This window comes from Brachionichthys hirsutus, chromosome 10 (genome assembly GCF_040956055.1).
Source record: "Brachionichthys hirsutus isolate HB-005 chromosome 10, CSIRO-AGI_Bhir_v1, whole genome shotgun sequence".
Taxonomy (NCBI): domain Eukaryota; kingdom Metazoa; phylum Chordata; class Actinopteri; order Lophiiformes; family Brachionichthyidae; genus Brachionichthys; species Brachionichthys hirsutus.
The window spans coordinates 11,806,873-11,827,319 of NC_090906.1; the positions used below are offsets into that span (position 1 = coordinate 11,806,873).

Sequence of the window (20,447 nt, forward strand, 5' to 3'; positions counted from 1 at the left end):
CCAGGCACCGTCGTTCGACCCGGGCGAGGTGAAACGTCATCACCTTTGCTTACGCAGCACATTTCAATTGCAGAGGCAAAGAAATAAGGTCAAGAAATGATAAAAAAAAAAAAAAAAAAAAATACAATAGAATAAATAGATAAATTAATCTATCAGAGGCACTGAAATTAAAAACCTAACAATCTCCATTTGTTTCCATTTACCTTCCTGTTTGTGTTTGTGCCTGTTCCGTGCATCAGATGCTGTGTAAAGCACTGAAGCTAAAGCGACTCACAATGGAGGCTATTTGAACAGATCCACAGACTGAGAGACTTCCTCTGCGCCTCTTTTTTTTAATCCCACCAGCTGCACCATGCAGGATTGTTGTTGTAGCAGCATGGAGTTTGCCTCTCAGAACTTTATATGCGTCACGTTTGAACGCACATGGCATCCTCTCTGATGTTTTATTGACATGTGCATGTAAGACATCGTCTTAAATTGAACACAAATGCACCGCTTCATGTTTCTACCGGCCATTAGACCTGAAGAAGCCTCTTGGATGAGACGTGAAACTTGAATAAGCTGATTCTTCATTTGTGTGTGTGTGTTTTGGAACCTCCAGTTCATCACACAAACGTGCGTGCAGGAAGACAACGAGACGAGCTCGAACATTTACTCTGAGCTGATGATTTCAGAACCGTCATCAGCACCACAGTGTTTGGGATCAATACAGACCGGCTTCGGATCTGCGTTCGATGTGGACCTGGAAGCATCCCTGATGTGGCGCATCTCAGCTCGGCCGGACAGATACAAGAGAGGAAAAGACGGCGACGGAATTTCAAAATAAAAGAACAAATGTTCTGCAACGACCACGTTCTGGGTGTATTTACAGATATACGGGAAAACAAATGGGGCGTGCTTTCACCTGGCTGTTTAGTTAGTTAGCATTGTTAGCATGATCGCTAAAGACCACTGGAATCTGGCTAAAGGAGAAGGTCCGGGCTGAACGCCTCGCTGGGGGGGTGTCGGTGGATCCACCAGGTTTTAAATGGCTGGCGCTTATAAATCCATTAATCCTATCAAGGCTGCCGCGATAAGGAGCTTTAAGTTTGGGAGGAGTTTCACTGAAATAAAAGAGACTTTGATGCTGTTTCTAGTTCATTTTATTGACTCAATATTCTGTCTTTCTTTCTTTCTTTCTTTCTTTCATACAGTTTCTGAATCAAATGGCATTTAGTGAATTTATAGTCACGTGACTAACCCCCCGCCCCGCCCCGCCCCGCCCCAGCCAATCAAAGCGTTTCACTAAAAACTTTATATTGTTGAATGGATCAGATATCTTTATTCTTTTACAGGCCAATTTTACATTGTTTTATCGTCTGGCTTTGATCGACCGATCGATCAGAATGAGTTTCTTTGCTGCGTCTTTTACTTTGAAACCGATCACCGGATGTGCGCTCTCGGCGCATTCTTCCGGACTTGATGCGGGTGCGCATCTCTTACTGACCGGGAATACCGATTCCTGCACATTTCGGCCTTTCCTCCCGCTGCACGGGAACCGGCGGGGAGCGGCGTTAACGTGAACGTCTCCACCGGTCGCTGTTGCGACGCACGGAGATGATGACGCGCATCCAGAAGGAGCCGCGTTTGGTGAAGCCGCGGCTGGAGAGACGCCAGAGCGACGCTGGGCTCCGGCCAAACGTCACCGCATTCTAACGCACGCTCGCGGGCACGGGCTTTCTGCATTTGCTGCATCGTTGATCGTGTTTCTTGCAGAAAAGTGCACGCTGGAACAGCCCCCCCCCCCGATGATGCCATGATAGGCAGAGGTCTCCTCTCGACCACCGCGGCTCGGCCGGCTGGAGGAACGGCGGATTGATCTGCGGGTGTTATTCCGCCCGCGGAGCGCGTGACTGTCATCCGCGCGAACGCACCGTGATTCCGACTCAGGGAAAACGCAGAAAGGAGAACAACATGTCTTCTCGATCTGCATTACCGTCTGGAAACGACAGGAGTACCGGAGACCATGTAAGTGTGTGCGTGCGTGCGTGCGAGCGAAATATAAGCCGTGTGTCTTTTACAAGAGCTCTCCTCGGAGATGAGGCGTTCGGCTCGCAGATGGGGGGGGTGACATTTTATTGCAACAGACCCCCCCCCCCCCCCCCCCTCTAACCTTGAACGTCTGCGCCGATGGGTCGAGTCCGTGCGAGCACTCGGCGGGCACGCGCAGAGCCTTAAACCCGCCCGTCACTTCTTATTATAAGGCTGAGGAGAGACAGTGATGTCACATTATCCTCCTTGCTGCTGCTGCTTGGATGCATTCGAGCGTGTACGTGTGGTGCGCGCACGCGTGCGCGTGAGCTGGCAGAACTCCAGCGAGGGTGGGGACGAGCGCGCGGAAGGCCGAAATGAACGTATGGAGAATATCTGAGCTGCTCGGATGAGAGAGGGGGTTAAAATGACGCGCAGTCCGTCCGACAAAGCGCCGGCGCGTGTCAGACAGCGCCACGCACGCGCCCGCGGAGCAGAGGCCTGCCGTGAGGCATCCACCTGTCTGTCTCTCGCCCCCCCCCCCCCCCTCTCTCCTCCATCCTCCCCCCCATCTGTTTGTTAACAGAGCTCCCAGCACATAGGGGTGCGCGCGCGCGCGCGCGTGTGTGTGAGAGGATGCGTGATTGATTACGAATGCAGATCGTAGAACGGATCCCGTCGTCGCTGTAAGACGGACGGGTGGCGCGAGCCGGTGTGACGTCACGTTCGGCACAGGTGAGACTCGGTGGCGTCGCCGGGTGTTTATATTACGGCCGGTTCGGATTGGCTGGCTCCCATGCTTCCATCACTGTTCTGTGTGTGTGTGTGTGTGTGTGCGCGCGCGCGTGTGTGTGTGTGATGGAAGTGGCATCCCTCAGGGCCCTGGCCAGGGACCGCTGTGCCAGCATCTGCTCCCTCCTTTAATATCTCCAGATATATTCCTGCTCCTTTTCTCCGGTTGTCTCCTCCTTCCCGGCTCCTGCCCCCCCCCCCCCCTGTCTATTCTCTCTTTCCTCCGTCTGACAGGAAGACATTTCTTTCTGTAATCCATCTGGCTTTTTGTTTTGTCGCTTCGTCCTCCGTTTCTCTCCTTCTCTGCTTCTTGGCTGGAAATGATCCGCCTCGGAGTCGCAGTGATGCTCCAAAGTAGTGTGTGTGTGTGTGTGGGGGGGGGGGGGGGGGTACAGAATCTGTACACCTTTGGACTCGTAACTGTTACCATGACTACAGGTACCAGAACACACAGTCATCTATGACACACTTAGCTGCCCGGCGGCTTCCATTGTTACAGCGAGACGAGGACTTCCCTTTGAGCCGTATCGCTCTGTCTCCATCCATGCACTGAGGAGTTTACAGCCAGACCCCCCCCCCCAGCAGTGCTCCTCTGAAGGTCCTCTGGTCCGGGTGGGGTCCAGAGGGGGGACCCCGGGAAACACCGGCTGCCCCTGAGAGATGATCTGTTACCCCTGCAGCCCACGACACCCTGGTGCCTCTGCTCTCTCTGATATCATTATGTCCTTATCCAGCGAGTTAACCCCCCTGCCCCCCCCCCCCCCCACTTTCTTCCAGCATGTATCGCTGGGGGCCAGCCGCTCAGACAAGGCCACCAGCCAGTCCAGCCGCTCGCTGGGCGCCCGGTGCAGGAACTCCATCGCCTCTTGCTCCGACGAGCAGCCGCACATCGGCAACTACCGTCTGCTCAAAACCATCGGCAAGGGAAACTTTGCCAAGGTCAAGCTGGCCCGCCACATCCTGACAGGAAAGGAGGTGAGACCGGGGGGGGGGGGTATAGGCGATGGTTTCATTCGGTGCGGCACGGAAACGGAGGTCGTATTTGTCCTTTGGTCATCTGGCGCTGTAAATCGGAAATCCAGATTTAACAACGATGTTCGTTTGTTTTTTATTTTCTCTTCCAGGTTGCAATAAAAATCATCGACAAAACTCAGTTGAACCCAACCAGCCTACAAAAGGTGAGTTTGCACTTTTACACTCAGAGATCACTTATTTTTACGAGCACCAAAAATGGCACGGATGCTCACGTATAAGCTTGTGTTGACGTAAGAGTCGCGACAGGCCTTTGTGGCTCCAGCGATCGCCTCTCCCTGGGCCAATCGCTTCGTGTTTGTCGTCTCTGTGTTTCTATGGAAACCCAGAAGGCTTTCTGCAGCTGGTTTTGCGTTCAGCGATGGTGGGTGTGGTGTTCTGTCCGGAGCTGGAATGATGGACGTTCTGGAAAGACGCAACACGGCTGAGGCGCAGGCCTGACTGGGTCGCCTGTTGATCACGCACCTGCATCTTATCGCTCAACTGCTCCACTCCGTCGGGGTTCTGCCCTGTCATGTCAGGAAAGGGAGACGATCTCAGAGACAAAAGGCGCTGACGACCCGTCAGTCGGCTCATATTCAGTTATAATGATGCTTATGTGCGAAGGTCTATTAGGATAAAGTACAGCGATAGATTAAAGTCCCATTTTTATTCCCTCTATGCGTAATTAAACCAGCGTACTGGTTTGCACTGGAACTTCCATCGTTGTCTTTGATGCCTTTGAGCATCAAAACAGACAGATTTGAGAAAGGGGCAGCATTTCAGGACGTTTGCTTGCTGCAAAACTGAAAGCTAATCGTGGCTTTGAAATGATTCCCAACATTTCTTTTAAACCTTCAATTGATCTCTAATGGAAAAGTGAATGCTGTCTGGTCCAGATCCAAGTTTTTTTTGTTTTTTTACTGGATGCATTTATACGGCTGGATGGCTGAATTTAATGTTTGTGACTAAATCCCTCTCCTGCAGCTTTCCTCTCTTTCACGTTGCCAGGTTTGCTCACATTCATTATAAAATCATTCTGTAAAAAACAGAATGTACCTTTTTACGCGATCAGAAAAACACAACGTTTTACTAAAAATAGAAACACGAAGTCGTCTGTCTGCGGTTGTGGAGCGGAGCGCTATTATTTTTTCATCTCTGTTAGGGAAGCAGGTCTCAGGTGTTCCTCATCCTCCCCTCCCTCTTATCGCCCATGCCCCCCATCGGCTCCACTGGCCTCTGGGTAAGAAGCGAACAGAGCAGAAGGCTCAAATCATGGATGACATAATTGTTCTTTAAGTAGCCGTGTGCACCGCGTGATTGAATCTGACCGAAGGACGTCTCGCCGTCTTGTTTCAAACATTACAAAGACAAGTCGGAATCACTGACGGGAACGTCGTTCGATTCCCCTCCAACACAGCTGGAGAAGCTGGGAAAGGGTCCGACGTCTGAGGAGCTGGGTTGCTATGGCAACCTTTTATCAGCCTTTTGTTTGGATAGTGTACCGTTATATAGAAGAAACCGGGGGCACTGGCTCACATGTAATCCTCGGCTCTGCTCCGACTTAGCGAGCAGATGCGCCGCGGAGACGAGAACTTGCTCCGAGGTTGTTTCGGCTCCGATCATCGCTGACTTGCTTGTTCTGTAGGTTTTAGACTCGCGGTAAATCGGACTTGACATAAAACCTGGCAACGTTGTGGGTCCAGCTTTCCTCCCAGCGATCCCATCAGTGTCGCCGTGTTGAACCCTTAACCGGGTGAAATGGCCTTTCTCGCTCCACAACCCGGAATAATTTCATTTTGAAAGATTTGGGAAACTGTCTGTCGCTTCTTGAGCGGGAATCCTATCACAACGACCGCGGCTGAAATATTTAACATTTTCACGTTGAGCTGCCGAATGAAGAGCACATTGTCCCGAAAATGATCCATGTCTAATGTCATTAAAACTCTTTTTCTTTTTCCACCAGCTCTTTCGGGAAGTGCGAATAATGAAAGGCTTAAATCACCCCAACATAGGTAAGACATTCATCTTTGTGCGTTGAAGTGTGTGTCCTGCTTGTGTGTGTGTTTCTTCAGCCAGTTGTTAGTGCGATGCCATAAATAAGCTTTAGAGCATTCATTGATGGAAGTGTAGGAAGTGACATCATAGTCTGGATTTATTAAAGATGGAACGCCATATGGATGAACCCCCCCCACCCCCCCACCCTCTGACCACACACACACACACACACACACACACACACGCACGGGGCGTGTTCATGCACCTGATGTTGATCGGATTCTGTTTTGCTCCACAGTGCAGCTGTTCGAGGTGATCGAGACCGATAAGACACTTTACCTAATCATGGAGTACGCCAGCGGAGGTGAGACAGCATCCTGGGGGGGGTCATGGTCATAAAGGTGGAGTCGGCACCGTTCGGAACATCCTCAACTGAATCGATGCGGCTGGACCGGTTCCGTCTCCCTGACCTGGCTTTGTCTCGCTAACAGGCGAAGTGTTCGACTACCTCGTGTCTCACGGGCGAATGAAGGAGGTGGAAGCCAGAGCCAAATTCCGGCAGGTACGAATCCAGCGGCCTTCGTGGGCTTTCCGACTCCGCCCTGTCGCTGACTCATTTCTGTCCGTCTCCTTGTTCGCAGATTGTTTCTGCCGTCCACTACTGCCACACGAAGAACATCGTCCACAGAGATCTGAAGGTGAGAGCGCTCGCGATGGTTAGGGGGCGCCGTCGTCAGGGGGAGGCGGGATTAAAGCTAGTCCGAGATGAATCGGGCTGAACCCAAAGTTCTAATCTGGGACTGGTCTTAATCTGCGTTTGTATAAATGCTCTTTAAGATCTTTAATCTCTGCTGAGTGAAGGAGGTGAATGGTGGGAGGCACTCGAAGCATCACTTCCTAAATCCTCACAGTGCCCAGAACCGGATGAGTCACGCCCAGTGTTCGTGTTATCGGCCGACATGTCCCCGTCTGTCCGTCATTCACGCCTTTTTTTCTTCCCCTCTGTCTCCATTGCGATTCTCGTTCTTGTGTCCTCCCATCTTCTCCTTTCTGCTTTTCATTTCCCCGTCCAATGGTTCCCTCTACGTGTTTTCTGCACACGTCCCACACACACACACACACACACACACGTGCGACTCAGGCGGAGAACCTTCTGCTGGACGCTGACGCCAACATCAAAATTGCCGACTTCGGCTTCAGCAACGAGTTCACGCTGGGCAACAAGCTGGACACGTTCTGTGGCTCCCCGCCCTACGCCGCTCCGGAGCTTTTCCAGGGCAAGAAATACGACGGGCCGGAGGTGGACGTCTGGAGTCTGGGAGTGATCCTCTACACGCTGGTCAGCGGCTCGCTGCCCTTTGACGGCCAGAACCTAAAGGCGAGTGGATGAACGGAGAGTCGATCTGGATTGGTCGTCGCATTAGTCGACATTAATCTTTCATAAGAATCTCATGCTTTAAATGTGTTTGTCTGCATTAATAAATTGAGTGGAGGCATTACGGAGCAACATTAAGGGGTGTATTTTGAGTCCGATTTCAAAGTGAGACTTTTATGAAATAAAGATAACAATTGGCTGGCATGCTAAATGCTACTCGGTGTTTAGCAGCTAAATAACGAACACAAAATGTGCTTTTTTTTGGTGTTTTATTAACCTATGACAAAAAAAATGTGTTACCTGTCGATGCAGTTGGCTAAATTGAGTGCTAATCACTCATAGGGGATCCCTCTAGGATCCCATCAAGGACCACTGGAGTTTTCATCTTCTGTAGCTTCATCCAACTGAATTTTGAAATAAAGTTTGTGTTTTAAGTATAAAGACACGGATTTGAATGCACCCTCTCGTCGCCGCCGTGTCGCAGTCCTCCCATACCCGAAAGAGGAACGTGTGGTTTTACACAGGACCCTGGTTTATGTCAGTCTTGTTGAAACTTGATCCATATGGCCTTTAGGAGCTGCGGGAGCGTGTACTGCGGGGGAAGTACCGCGTTCCCTTCTACATGTCCACAGACTGTGAGGGGATCCTTCGCAGGTTCCTGGTGCTCAACCCCACCAAACGCTGCACCCTCGAGGTGAGCTGCACGATAGTGATGCGTGACTTGCCCCGTGAAATTCTGATGCGGCTGAAAGCGTTTCTGTATTTTCTATTTTTACAGCAAGTCATGAAGGACAAGTGGATAAATGCAGGGCACGACGGGGATGATCTGAAGCCCCATATAGAACCCGTGGAGGACTTCAGCGATCCAGCTCGCATCGGTGAGTCGGCTGGTGCCGCCTCACCTGCAGCTGCAGCTCGTACCTCACCATAGGAACAGCTGCTGGATGCCGGACGCTCTAAATCTGTCTCCTGCCATCCTGATTGGTTGGTTTGTGTTCCTCAGAGGTGATGGTCGGGATGGGCTTTACACCGGAGGAAATCAAGGACTCGCTGCTCAATCAGAAGTACAACGAGGTCACCGCCACCTACCTGCTGCTGGGCCGCAAAGGCGACGTAAGTCACACGGACTGCATGCACGTTCATGACGGGGGGGGGGGGGGGGGGTCATAGTTCACACAGGGGTTGAGGATACTTCGGGAGGAGTCCCTCTTCTGAAGTAGGATCTTGAAAGTTGCACAATAAACTTAATTTATGTGTAGCTCTGTAAAGCAGATTCGATTAAACGAAGGGTTGTTATAACTCTTCGAAGCTTCCTTGGGTCTTAAAGGATTTTATTTATTTCTGTTGTTCTGCATCCAGAATCTCATGCGACACTAAAATGAACCACGCGTCCTTTAAAATGTTTAAAACTCCTCTGTGAGCTTGAACATTTGAATTAGACCAACCTCCCCTGTCCGTCCCCTCCCGCCACGCTGGACGATGTCCCTCCACATGGAGACATTTATTTAAACTGAAATACTCGGCGCTTTTATTGGTTCCTTCCCCCTCACCACTGGGTCCCCTCCCCCAGGAGGGCAGTGAGGCTCGCACAGCTAGTAGCCTGTCCCTCGCGAGAGTCCGACCCAGCCCCATCACCAACGGGACCAACAAGCACTCCTCAGCCACTGGCTCCTCCTCCTCCTCCTCCACCTCCTCCTCGCATAGCAAGAGCCAGCGCAGCGCCTCCACCTACCACAGGCAGCGGCGGCACAGCGACTTCTGTGAGTGTCTTCTCCGACCTCTTTAATCCTCTCTCGGAGCCGTGCGCGTATCGAAATCAAGAATTTCCCCCTTTTCTGTTCCCGACGCCGCCGCATATGCAGAATATGCCTTATGTGAGTCTCTGTGTGTTGCGCTCTGCTGTCCTCCACAACAAAGGCGGGCCATCCATGCCCGTCATGCACCCCAAACGGAGCCCGACCAGCACGGGGGAGCGGGAGCTGCGGGAGGGCCGGATGCCTTCACGCAAGGCCAGCTGCAGCGTGATGGGGAGCCACAGCCTCCCCCCGTCCAGCCCGATGGTCAGCAGCGCCAACAATCCAAACAAGTCAGAAATACCCGACCGCCGCAAAGATATGACAGCCACCACGGTAAATAATGCATTACGGCATACAGCGTTTAACAGGATGTGTTAAAAGTATAAATGTACGATATTTGCTGAACTGCAAATGTGTGTTTTTGAGGATTGTCTCGCAGTCGACGGTTGCGCATTCAGATTTACGAAAGTCAACTGAGGTTTGTGAACGTGTGCAGAAATCTGTCGCGGGCATTGAGATTTATAAATGTTTTAGGCGAAATGATTTTATAGAAGGGTTTGTGAACCCGCCCACCAGTTAGAAACCACCATAGCAGGATCCTCTGTAACGAGACGTGGTAGCAGTGCGGAGCGGATTGGGTAACACCGGCTTTGACCTTATTTGTGTCCGTAGAACAACATCCCTGGAAGCGCCATGACGCGCCGCAACACATACGTGTGCACAGACCGCTCCGGCGCCGACAGACATTCTCTCCTCCAGAACGGAAAAGACAACAGGTAACGCTGCCCGATGGAGGCGGCATGACAATCTGAGATAGAAACTCTGTCGTCTTGGAACAAGCTCGGTTTTAAACGGTCTAAAAGATCATCCTCACATCTTGAAAACCCGAATTGAATATACATTTTGGTTAACGAGTACTTGAAGACTTCCTCCTTTCCGCCTCCTCGTTGCAGCTCGAGATACATTTTGGTTAGCGAGTACCTGAAGACTTCCTCCTTTCCGCCTCCTCGTTGCAGCTCGAGATACATTTTGGTTAGCGGGTACCTGAAGACTTCCTCCTTTCCGCCTCCTCGTTGCAGCTCGAGATACATTTTGGTTAGCGAGTACCTGAAGACTTCCTCCTTTCCGCCTCCTCGTTGCAGCTCGAGATACATTTTGGTTAGCGGGTACCTGAAGACTTCCTCCTTTCCGCCTCCTCGTTGCAGCTCGAGATACATTTTGGTTAGCGTGTACCTGAAGACTTCCTCCTTTCCGCCTCCTTGTTGCAGCTCGAGATACATTTTGGTTAGCGTGTACCTGAAGACTTCCTCCTTTCCGCCTCCTCGTTGCAGCTCGAGATACATTTTGGTTAGCGGGTACCTGAAGACTTCCTCCTTTCCGCCTCCTCGTTGCAGCTCGAGATACATTTTGGTTAGCGGGTACCTGAAGACTTCCTCCTTTCCGCCTCCTCGTTGCAGCTCGAGATACATTTTGGTTAGCGAGTACCTGAAGACTTCCTCCTTTCCGCCTCCTCGTTGCAGCTCCCTCGGCCACCGCATGACCGCGGCGTCTCCCTCCACGCTCAGCGTCTCTGGGGCCGGAGCAGCCTCCTCCTCCTCTGCGTCGGACCGATGCCGGCTGACCCGCGGCTCCACCGTCCGCAGCACCTTTCACGGGGGACAGCTGAGGGACCGCGGCCCCCCGGTGTACTCTGCCCCACCCACTTCGCCCACCTTGTCGCATCATGACGCCAGTCCTCTGCCGCACGCTCGGACCAGGGCGACCTCCAACCTCTTCACCAAGCTGACCTCGAAACTCACTCGCAGGTACTTGCACCTCACGGTTAATGTTATAAAAGGGGGGGGGGGGGGGGGGGTAGCCTTGCAATAATTAGCATTTGAATCTATGTAGCATGCAGAACTCTGCGTAGCTAATGTGATGTATGAACATCACGTAAACTCAGGCTTTAGTACTTAAAATAGTTCAATTTTAGCAATAAAGCTTTTATTTTATTTTGTATTACGCTTGAAGCTACAGCTAAAAGACTGTTGTGCAGTATAAATAGTACGGCAATAGCTAGCTGAAGACTCGGGGAACGGCTCGGGTTACTTTTATTTCTGAAGTTCAGGATTGTGAGACTTGGAAGAGCATCAGTTCAAATGTGAAGTCGAACTTTGGATAACGAGATTCTCGTTTAATTGCGCAGAGAAAGTCTAATATTATGTGAAATCAAGGAGCCGTTCCTTTGATCTCGAACCCATGCTCATCAGAACATTTGATTCACTCGGGCTTTTTTTTTTTTTGGCAAGCCTTTCTGCAGCCCTGGATTATCCTATGCTCCCCTGTCCCGCCCAGTCATCCTAATCACACATGCCTAATCTGATCAAACCGCAGCTTTATCCTTGCCAATCAGTTCCTGTGCTGCGCTCTTTTCCTCTACTTGCTGTCCTGTGATTCAATGATATTGTCTCTTACTGCCCCCCCTTTACTCTTACCCCCTCATTCCCTCTCTTTCTCCGTCTTTATCTCGTTACCCCTCTCGTGGTAATCAGGGTCAACCTTGACTCATCCAAGCGCCAGGGCTCAAACAAATCAGTTTCGGGTTGCACTCTTCCACAAGGATCAAAAACAGTTAGTAAGTTCCCACGTCGCTTGCTTTTTCCTCGTCTGCCTGTCGGATGGTCCGTGAATGCCTGCTTAATCTATGAATTAATGCTTGTCTGCATGCTTGTTTTATTTATTTATTTGGTAATCACTTAAAGTTCTACACATTTAATTTCAAGCATGGCTGCAGTCAAAGACGACTCGTGTGGTTGTTGGTTTTTAGTTTCAGCGTCATTGTCAGTGGAGACTGGTATTAGTGTGGAAACCTTCCCTTTAGAAATGGTGTTTTTATCTTCTTTATTTTCTCTTTGTACTTGATGGATTGTAATTCGTTCAATATTTGTTCCATGAGTTATCGGGAAGAATGAATGAACGCGATTAAAAGTCGTTGCAAGTACTATATCTGTATTTTAGATCAAATTCTGCTTGCCCAGTCCTGAATGGCTCTCATCCTGGGTTTTGGGAGTCGCTCACTAGGCCTGCAGCATTCTGGGGGGGGGGTTTACATTTTATGCCTGTTTGTCTTACAGGGTCACAAATGAATCTGAGGGAATCAGGAGACTTGCGCTCACAAGGTCAGTTCACGCGTTCCAGCTGCAGAGAGCATGCAGAGAACGGACGAGGACGCCGTCGCCTGAACGTGTCTTTGATTTCCCTTTAGTTGCCATTTACCTGGGTATAAAAAAGCGTCCGAGCCCCGGGCCGTCGGACGTGGCTGGGATCTGAGCGGTGGCGTGCGGCGGGACCCTGCGGAGGTGGTTCTAGCCCTGCGGGAGGCGGCGCTGGGGAGTGGCTGCCAGGTCCAGCATGCCGGCCCCTTTCTGCTCTCCTGCACCCACGGGGTGGCCGGGGGCCGCGTGGCTTTCGAGGCCGAGGTTTGCCACCTTTCCGCCGGCGCCTCCGAGACTTCTAATGGGGTGCGCTACACGCGGCTCTGGGGGGCACCGCTGGCTTTTCGGGACATTGCCACCCAAATCTCTAAGGACCTGGAACTTTGAAGCAAGGGTTGGTTTTGCTTGAGTGCTGGGTGTGCGTGAGCAGATGAAGGGGGGGGGGGTGTCTGTGGACACCTCCCTGCTAACGCTAACGCTAACACACACTCACACACACACCCCTGACCCGTAGAGTCACACAGACAGCTGCCCCCGCCGGACCTGCAGCCGATGGAACCTGCTGAACATTTTTTAACGCTACTCTAGCCATACTGACTCTTCGTTTAGTTATTTATTGCTTGAATCATCGTTCTACTTCCCCCGCTACAGAATCGGACATCATTGACCGCCATTTTTTTTATCGTTCTTTTTTTATGTCACCTGAACGCACACTGTTAATTACGATGACGTGATTACCTTCAAACTTTTTAATCACCTGGGGGGGGGGGGGGCAATAACATGCACGAATGTGGGCTCACTCAGTGATCACGTGAGAGCAGCCGCGGCGGCGTGCGTCGCGTTGCTTCGCTTCATGCGCATGCAGCGATGATGACTACCCTAGATTAAGGTCAATCCCGACAGCCCTATGAAGCAGCCAATCAGAGGCCGGCTGGCGGCAGCTTCCACTTCAGGAGCCTGAAAAGTTGTCTCTCAACCAGGATCTCTGTGTGGGATGAGCAGGAATTAAAAATAAAAGCTGCAGCGGTGCACGGTCGAGTCCTGCATTAGAATAACAGTAGGTCTCAGAGGACACGTCTCAGAGGACACGTCTCAGAGGACACGTCTCGAACCAGCCTTGATGTGAAGTTTCACAATCCGTGCATTTAACCGTGAGCAGATCATTGGTTGGTGCGTCGTCGCACCCCAGAGCACAGCGCGCGATGTGGTGGTGTCACCACGGCGACGTAGCTTCACTAGGATCTCATGCCAAGTTGAGTAATTCCCCCGTATTCCTTGATCCTGTAAATCTTCTGCGAGCATTTACGCCGTCATGTGTTTCCCTTCAAACTGTATACAAGTTGATTTTCTACCTGTGCAGATCTGGATCTGTTTTTAATTTGTGAAAACATCTGTTTCAATGAATCTACACACACATATTGATTGGTCCCCTCCAAATACAGGCTTTAATCTCCCAGATCTGGATCCAGATATAGTGCCTGAACATTTTTAGTTGGCCATATTTTTATTTCTCTGTATTATGATTCATGATACTGGCCACAAAGCCAACGTTCATAATGATGAAGAAAGTTGAGGAGTGATTAAGAATTTGCATTTGCACCAGGACCCGTCTCATCCCGGCACACTTTAAAATCCACTGAGCGATTTATCTTGTGGCAAAAAGAAAAAAAGGGCAAACAAAGAATCTCTTGTTTTACAGGGTATTTAACGTTCACTGTCATCTTCATTGTGTTTTTGCACTGGCATTCTCTGTGCTGGCCTGCACACATGCTGCTCTCTGATTGGCTGCATTCATTGTCTGTCAAGTGCTTGTCATTGTCCATTTCCGATGTCCCGCCTCCCACCGCCTTTTCATCTCTTTCCCTTTTCTTCAGTGGCATTGTACTGGAGACGTCTCAGAACTTTCAACTGTTCAATGTGTGACGAATGCGGTTTTCAGTGGGGTGGGGGGTGGAGGGGGGGGGGGAAATGCCAAAAGCAGATCTGCCAAGAGACAAAACCTCTCAGAGTTCAGGCCCGCCGCTACACACAGTGGAAAATCACACCTCCACGCCGTCCTCTTGGCGGTGCGGTCTACAGCCTGGCCTGTCCTTGATGACTGTGGGCTGCGGGGGGGTGGGGACTAGGACGGCGAGATGAAGGCAGTGTGCACTGTTTTCTTTATGTTAGTCCAGTTGCCTTTAAAGTGAAACCCCCGGCGCCTTCATGCAGCACACATTTAATGTATGAAAAAAACTCTCCCTCCCTGTTTTTAGTGAATACCGTACTGTGATATTTACGTAGGCTACAGAGGTCATGTTGTTCGGCTGCTGATTTACTGTTAACCCCATCGGTTGTGGCTTTGCTCATAGTGACACCCCCCCACCCCCCCACCCCCCACCCACCTTGAACTCCTTTCGATTCACAGGAACGCCGCCACCTTCGGAGGCACCGCCAGCGTTTCTCTGTCATCACAACGAGAGTTCGGCTTTCGTCTGCTCTTCGTTTTTTTTTTTCTGACAGGGAAGCACTCAGCCGTCATCTCACGCCCATGTATGGCATCTTCTGTGCCCTGATTGGTGTGTGTTGTTTCACGGCGCTCAGCAGGAGACGTGTGTGTGTGTGTGTGTGTGTTGTGAAGCCGACGCCAACACGGACACCAGAAGTCTTGTCCCTCGTCCTCTCCCTGGGGGCTTCTCATTGTGGTGTATATTAGCATTAGGTAATATAGACCTCAATGCACTTTGCTTTTGACTTGAATCAGCTCCTTCCAGTGAACCTGTATAGGCAGAATTAGCCACTGGAGGGCGCCAATGTCTTAAATGTGAAACACTTCAATTTGTGGATATTTGCACAGGTACTTTATTTATTTTTTAGAATAATATCATTTAAAAAAAGAAGAAAAAAAGCTGAATTTATATCAGTCAGTTGATGGCTGTATATAAAATATATGAATATAGTATAACTTAGAGCTCAAGGTTTATTTATAGCGAGAGCAAGGGAAGAAATTCTAGTTTAAAGCAGATTCTGTCAGTGACGAGGAACAAAAGCAACCTGCAATCCTGCATGACTTCAGAGTTTGGGGGGGGGTGAACCATGATGCACACCTAAACTAATAAGAAGGTTTGAGTGAAACACAATAACTTCACATTTCTTGCTTCGTTATGCTGACGAGTGAGTCCGGGCTTTTCTCTATATCTAGGTACGCTGTGAAAGAGACCACAGTTGCGTTTGAGAGATATTCAAGTCTGGGAATAAATGGCGCAGCCTGGTTCTCCTTTAACTTGAATCTACACTGGTCCTAGTTACACCCATGGCAAGTTGAGAGCCCTGGGTTGCCAAGCCATAGAAACATTATGCCACAGTCTCCTGATTACACAAGTTACGAACGACTTAAAAGAGCAGTTCACATTAAAATTCAGTCGTCAACAAATTCAGGTTTAACTTTTTAGTCTGAGCTAAAGGCTGGGGGGAGGGGGGGGGGGTCTGTCCATGGTACAGAATGTGCTCCAGCTCATGTAAGTACATCATGCCTGCAATCTGGAAGTTGCATCACGCTTAGTCGAGAGAGAGAGAGAGCGCGCTCTGCTAAAGCTGCGGATGGAAGTGCGAGGCTTTGCTGACTTTAGATTCTGCTGTGAGTCATTACATCTTTAATTTAAAAATTATTTTAAATAAATCCCCATCTTTGATTTCTTCAAAACCTTTTAGCTGTTTTTTGAAGCTCCTGAAATGTTTCTGTGGACCAAGAAAATTCCGCCTGTCTTCGGATCGACATGGTGTTGAGTATAGTTGATGGATTAATTTTGTGTTGACTGCTCCTTTAATGTAAAACAAGTCAGTGTTATTAAATGAGTGAGCATTGCCTGATAGCGGGATCTGCTATCGACCTGCGTGTTGATTAAATGCGTTAATATCTCAAAGTCCGATCTGGATTAGATCCCGGATGGTTTTTGGAGCAGTATTAAGACCCCTTGGGGTTCAGTATTTAACATGCACTGTCATTTAAAAACTAATCTGGGGACAGTTGATATGCAAACGAGATCAGAGAACACTTAGTTTGACCAGTATGAGTAACTTTACGATGCTCCACTGTTTAATTCCTCCCCTCAAAAACAAACTGTAAACTGAGATTGAGCAAATGGAGAACATGGAGCTGAAGATGAATAAAGTTCACTGATGTTGGCATTTATTTCCCGTTCTTTCGGTGTCTTGCTTTCGCGTCTTTACGTCTTGTCATGCAACACAGAAGACCAAACGCCGTTCATTTCGTTGTTTCATGGGGCGCTTTTTTTATTGAGGAGTATGAACAGCTTTAATAATCCTTACTTTTTACAACAAAAAAAAAGTAGGCGATGCCACGTCTGCCAGGCGAGCCCAGCGAGGTGGAGGCTGATCCCAGGATGTTACTAAACCGACACTGGAGAACATGGGGGGCGGAAAAAAAGGGTGTAGAGGCAAGAAAAAAACCTGGAAGGAAGAAAGAGGCGAGCAGAGTCACGAGTCTCTACGGGAACGGCTGTTTGCTCTGCGCACCCGCCAGATGGCTCCATTGCACGTGAATGGTCACTAGAAAAAAAAGGAAAAGATTGTCCCTCTCTACTTCTGAGCAGGGATCATGCCATCAATGGCCTCTCCCTTCTCCAGCTTCTTCTCCATCTCCACCATCAGCTTGACGCCATCCACCACCAGCTGCACCTGCTCCACCTCGGAGGAGCCCAGGCGGTCGGCGTTGGAGATGTCGAAGACGCCACCGACGGAGGCCGTGTCCACGCCGCCTAAAGGGGACCGGAGTTAGAAATGATTGGTCCTGCGGGTGCACACGAGATGGCGCGTGGGTCTGTTCGTACCTGTGCCGCGCTTCTGCAGACGCAGCCTGGTGAGGATCTCCTCAAATTTGGCGTGTGTGCTCAGCTTGGGCAGCTTGACGTGGACGCCGCCACGCAGGCCAGTGCCCAGGTTGGAGGGGCAGGTGAGGATGTAGCCGAGATGCTCGTTCCACATGAAGCCGTGGTTGTGTTTCTTGAAGATCTCTTCAATCTGGCCGAAAAGACAGGAGAGTCAGAGGGACCTGGACGGGGTCCTGGGCGGAGTCCTGGGCTCTGCTTGATGCTGCTGTGTCATGCCGTTGATGTGTACCTTCTGCAGGCCAATGCAGAAACGCCTGAAGACCTCCCTCATGTTGCCACCCAGCTGCATGGAGATGACGCGCAGGTGATCCTCCTCGTTCACCCAGACCAGGAAGGTCTTGTTGTCATTGTGCCTGGATTGAGATTCCAAGGATCGATACACAGCGAAGCACGGCTTTGACGTAAATCGAGTGAAAGTGCGAGTAGCCACACGGAGAGCTTTGGAAAGCGTTTTTTTCTCCGCTGGCCTGCAGACAGATGTTGATTATACCCACCAGATGCCTCTGGCATCGGGCCAGTCGCGGGCCATTCCAGCGCAGGTCAGCAGGGGAGAGACGGGCTTGTCAAACAGGAAGTGATCGTCAATCAGCTGCTCCTGCTCGGCATCGGTCATGGACTTCAGTGGGTAGTACTTCCCCTTGAACTCGCCATCCAGGCTGGTCAGAGCTGGAGAGGCAGACGTTATTCAGGAAAGGCCAACAACCTGCAAACGTATGAACTCCAGCTGCTTACCCTCAACGGACAGATTCTCAATGGCTCTGCGCTCGCCGCGGCTGGTGTGGGGGGGCAGGGTGTATCCCTTGACGCTGCGACCGGTACGGACGCGGCTGGACAGGACGTAGTTTGGGTCCAGGTCGTCACCACCCTAATGACAACAGTTAGGGTACAACGGGTCGTCTCTTTTTTTGGGGTTTGGTTTCGCATTTTAGGCTTGAGATCTGCTCTCTGGGGGGGGGGGGGGGGGCTGCACCTTCAGATTCTCGAAGTTCAGGTCGGTCCTGTGCTTGTCAGTGGGCTTGTATCCACCATGACGGTCGGAGATGATGGGGTCGAGCAGGTCCTTGAAGACCTCGTAGGACTCCTCATCACCAGCGACGCAGCCAACAGTCATGATGAAGGGGTGACCTGAACGCGGGGGGGGTTAGTTTAGGCAGGGTTTGGAGTGTTTCAACATAAGATGAGTCATGGATCCCAATGGTTTACAGTAAGTGTCTCACCAGGGTTGTCGACACCAGTCTGGATGACGTCGTCCAGGGTGTAGCCGCTGGGGGTCTGCTTGTCCCTGATCTTGCCATACAGTTCCTTGGTCAGCACCTTGGCCATGTGGTTGTTGTGCTTGGACAGGTCGGGGTACTCTTCCTCAGCTTTGTAGTTGAGTTTGAAGTTGTTGTGGGTGTTTCCGAAAGGCATGATTGCTTTCTTACGCTGCAGAGAGGGACATGCAAGAGTGAGAAATCTTGAAGTCTCACCCTATTTCGACACTGTCCGTGAAGGTGATTTCCTGAAGCTCGTTCTTCTGCATGGGGGGACATGGGATATTCTGCGGGACAGCTGCACAGTTTAAATGGTGTCCGCAAAGGAATCCTGGTTACAAGTGACACTGAACTTATGACGGCTCAAATGTCCGATTGAAATGGAGTAGGGAGAGGAGTCGGTTGAGTATTTTTAGCATCAGCGCATCTGAGCATTTTATCTTTTAGCATATGCACGTAGCATTTTATTTCTATTGGCACGTACGGGATCTCCAATTGACACGTTTGCACATGAACAGGTCTTTGCCGGTCTTGTTTTAAACCAAAAAGGTCCGTTTGTACGGGCCATATACACGTTTCCTTGTAGAAGAAGTGCAAAGTAAGTATATTTACTCGAGTGCTCTGTAAATCCAAACACATACATACATAAATGAATACATTTGAGATGGAGATATTCCACTTTTCATTCATTATGGTAACTTGATGAAGCCGAATTGCAACTCAAAATACAGATTAACAACCTTCACTGCACCCCCCCTCAAAGGACAGGGTGAAGTCCTACGTTAGCACCTGCTAACCGTGCTACCCGTGAGGCTGCATTAGATTAACAACCTTCAGATATTATATATAATTGATAAAGATTAAGCTACACGACAATGCATAGAGCAATTAAAATTTGCCCCACAGCTTTAATACTGATTTCATGTAGCAAACAATACATTTCAATGCAATAATATTGAATCTATTATTCTGAAATGCAAACCGGATAATTCTACTTTTGGTACTTTAAATATTTTAATGCCACTACATTTTTTCTGAACAAATTTAGCTGGTAACGCAGTTTTTTTTTTTTTTTCTTTTTACACAAATGGAGTACTTCTACCAGCTCTAACTGGCTTTAACGCAGTCGTCGCTTTGACATGCACAACTGTCGTGTTAGTTTGAAAGCCAAAAATAGCATTTTAAGAGGTGGAACTCTAAAATGGATTAAATATGAGAGCCAGAGCCTTCAGGCAGACTCCTACTCGTCTCAGCCTGTGAAGCACGTCCTCAGAGGACACTGTCCAAACTAAAGAAGCATTTGCAGAGAGAATAGCAAAATGGAGAGAAAAGTTAACATCGAAAAACATCTACGATCTCTAGTTGTGCATTCATTGTTTGTTTGTTTGTTTTAATGGGCGTGGAGTCCAAAATCGTTCGGTGTCCCGGCCCTTAAGTTCGACTCCAATCTCGTCCAAATTGCAGCTCCTCCTTTAAAACAAACAATCTCTGTGATATTTCTTTACCTGCACACCAGAAAAGAACAGAGGTAACAGTCCTTGGGATCAGATCCTGTTCACCACAGCCAAAATAGGGGTCACCCGACTCTAGTGGTCTTTGCCCCCCGTTTATATACCAGGCAGACACGCAGCCATTGGCCGGGCCATTTTAGCGCCTGCTGCGCCCTCATTGGCCAGTCCTCTGTACCGATACTCCAAACACTTTATGAAAGGGGCACAATTACATCTCAGTCATCCAAGATGGGTACTTCAGCTGCACCCTTTACCTTCCTCAGCACCCCTTACCCACCCATGGCCCATACATAGCACCAGTTTGAACGGTGGGAGTCTCTGTGGAGTCTACAGAGACTCCCACCTACAGTGTAGACCTTTGACGGGAGGGCCGTAGGGTGGGCGAGGGCCGATATTTGAGGCAACAGCAATAAAACAAGCCTTAAGCTTGTCGTGCATCTCCTGGTGACTCATGTCCCTGTGATTCCCGGTGGCTTTGAATTAACGCTGTCTAAAGAGCTATTTTATCCACCAGATGGATTTCTCCGATACGCCCAAATTCTGGTCACGATAATGAGCAACAGCGTTTCTTTGTCAGTGTTTCTACCAATCAGCTGCCCCTGACCTGGCAGCTGACCA

At 49.9% G+C, this 20,447-nt stretch overlaps 2 protein-coding genes across 2 annotated transcripts; one reads left to right on the top strand and one right to left on the bottom strand.

The window, feature by feature from the left end:
* Positions 1-1,953: 1,953 nt before the first annotated feature.
* Positions 1,954-12,563, top strand: LOC137900915 (MAP/microtubule affinity-regulating kinase 4-like). The gene is made up of 17 exons (XM_068745064.1): positions 1,954-2,007; positions 3,580-3,777; positions 3,927-3,980; positions 5,780-5,828; positions 6,110-6,175; positions 6,303-6,373; positions 6,453-6,509; positions 6,953-7,189; positions 7,761-7,880; positions 7,965-8,064; positions 8,190-8,299; positions 8,757-8,946; positions 9,092-9,315; positions 9,655-9,758; positions 10,503-10,787; positions 12,096-12,140; positions 12,227-12,563. Exons 1-17 carry the CDS (start codon positions 1,954-1,956, stop codon positions 12,561-12,563), a joined length of 2,301 nt encoding a protein of 766 aa, XP_068601165.1.
* Positions 12,564-16,422: 3,859 nt separating this feature from the next.
* Positions 16,423-19,957, bottom strand: LOC137900815 (creatine kinase M-type). Its single transcript, XM_068744957.1, has 8 exons — positions 19,824-19,957; positions 18,283-18,490; positions 18,036-18,190; positions 17,798-17,930; positions 17,560-17,731; positions 17,295-17,418; positions 17,006-17,195; positions 16,423-16,933 (listed from the first exon to the last, which is right to left on the bottom strand). Exons 2-8 carry the CDS (start codon positions 18,473-18,475, stop codon positions 16,755-16,757), a joined length of 1,146 nt encoding a protein of 381 aa, XP_068601058.1. The 5' UTR covers positions 18,476-18,490; positions 19,824-19,957; the 3' UTR covers positions 16,423-16,754.
* Between the last annotated feature and the right edge of the window lie 490 nt (positions 19,958-20,447).

Coding starts and splice junctions, on each gene's coding strand:
- LOC137900915 (XM_068745064.1), top strand. CDS start 1,954: ATGTCTTCTCGATCTGCATTACCGTCTGGAAACGACAGGAGTACCGGA. Junction 2,008..3,579: donor ACAGGAGTACCGGAGACCAT/GTAAGTGTGTGC, acceptor ACTTTCTTCCAG/CATGTATCGCTGGGGGCCAG. Junction 8,065..8,189: donor CAGCGATCCAGCTCGCATCG/GTGAGTCGGCTG, acceptor TGTGTTCCTCAG/AGGTGATGGTCGGGATGGGC.
- LOC137900815 (XM_068744957.1), bottom strand. CDS start 18,475: ATGCCTTTCGGAAACACCCACAACAACTTCAAACTCAACTACAAAGCT. Junction 17,419..17,559: donor CCCGATGCCAGAGGCATCTG/GTGGGTATAATC, acceptor ATCTCAATCCAG/GCACAATGACAACAAGACCT. Junction 17,196..17,294: donor TCTGCATTGGCCTGCAGAAG/GTACACATCAAC, acceptor CTTTTCGGCCAG/ATTGAAGAGATCTTCAAGAA.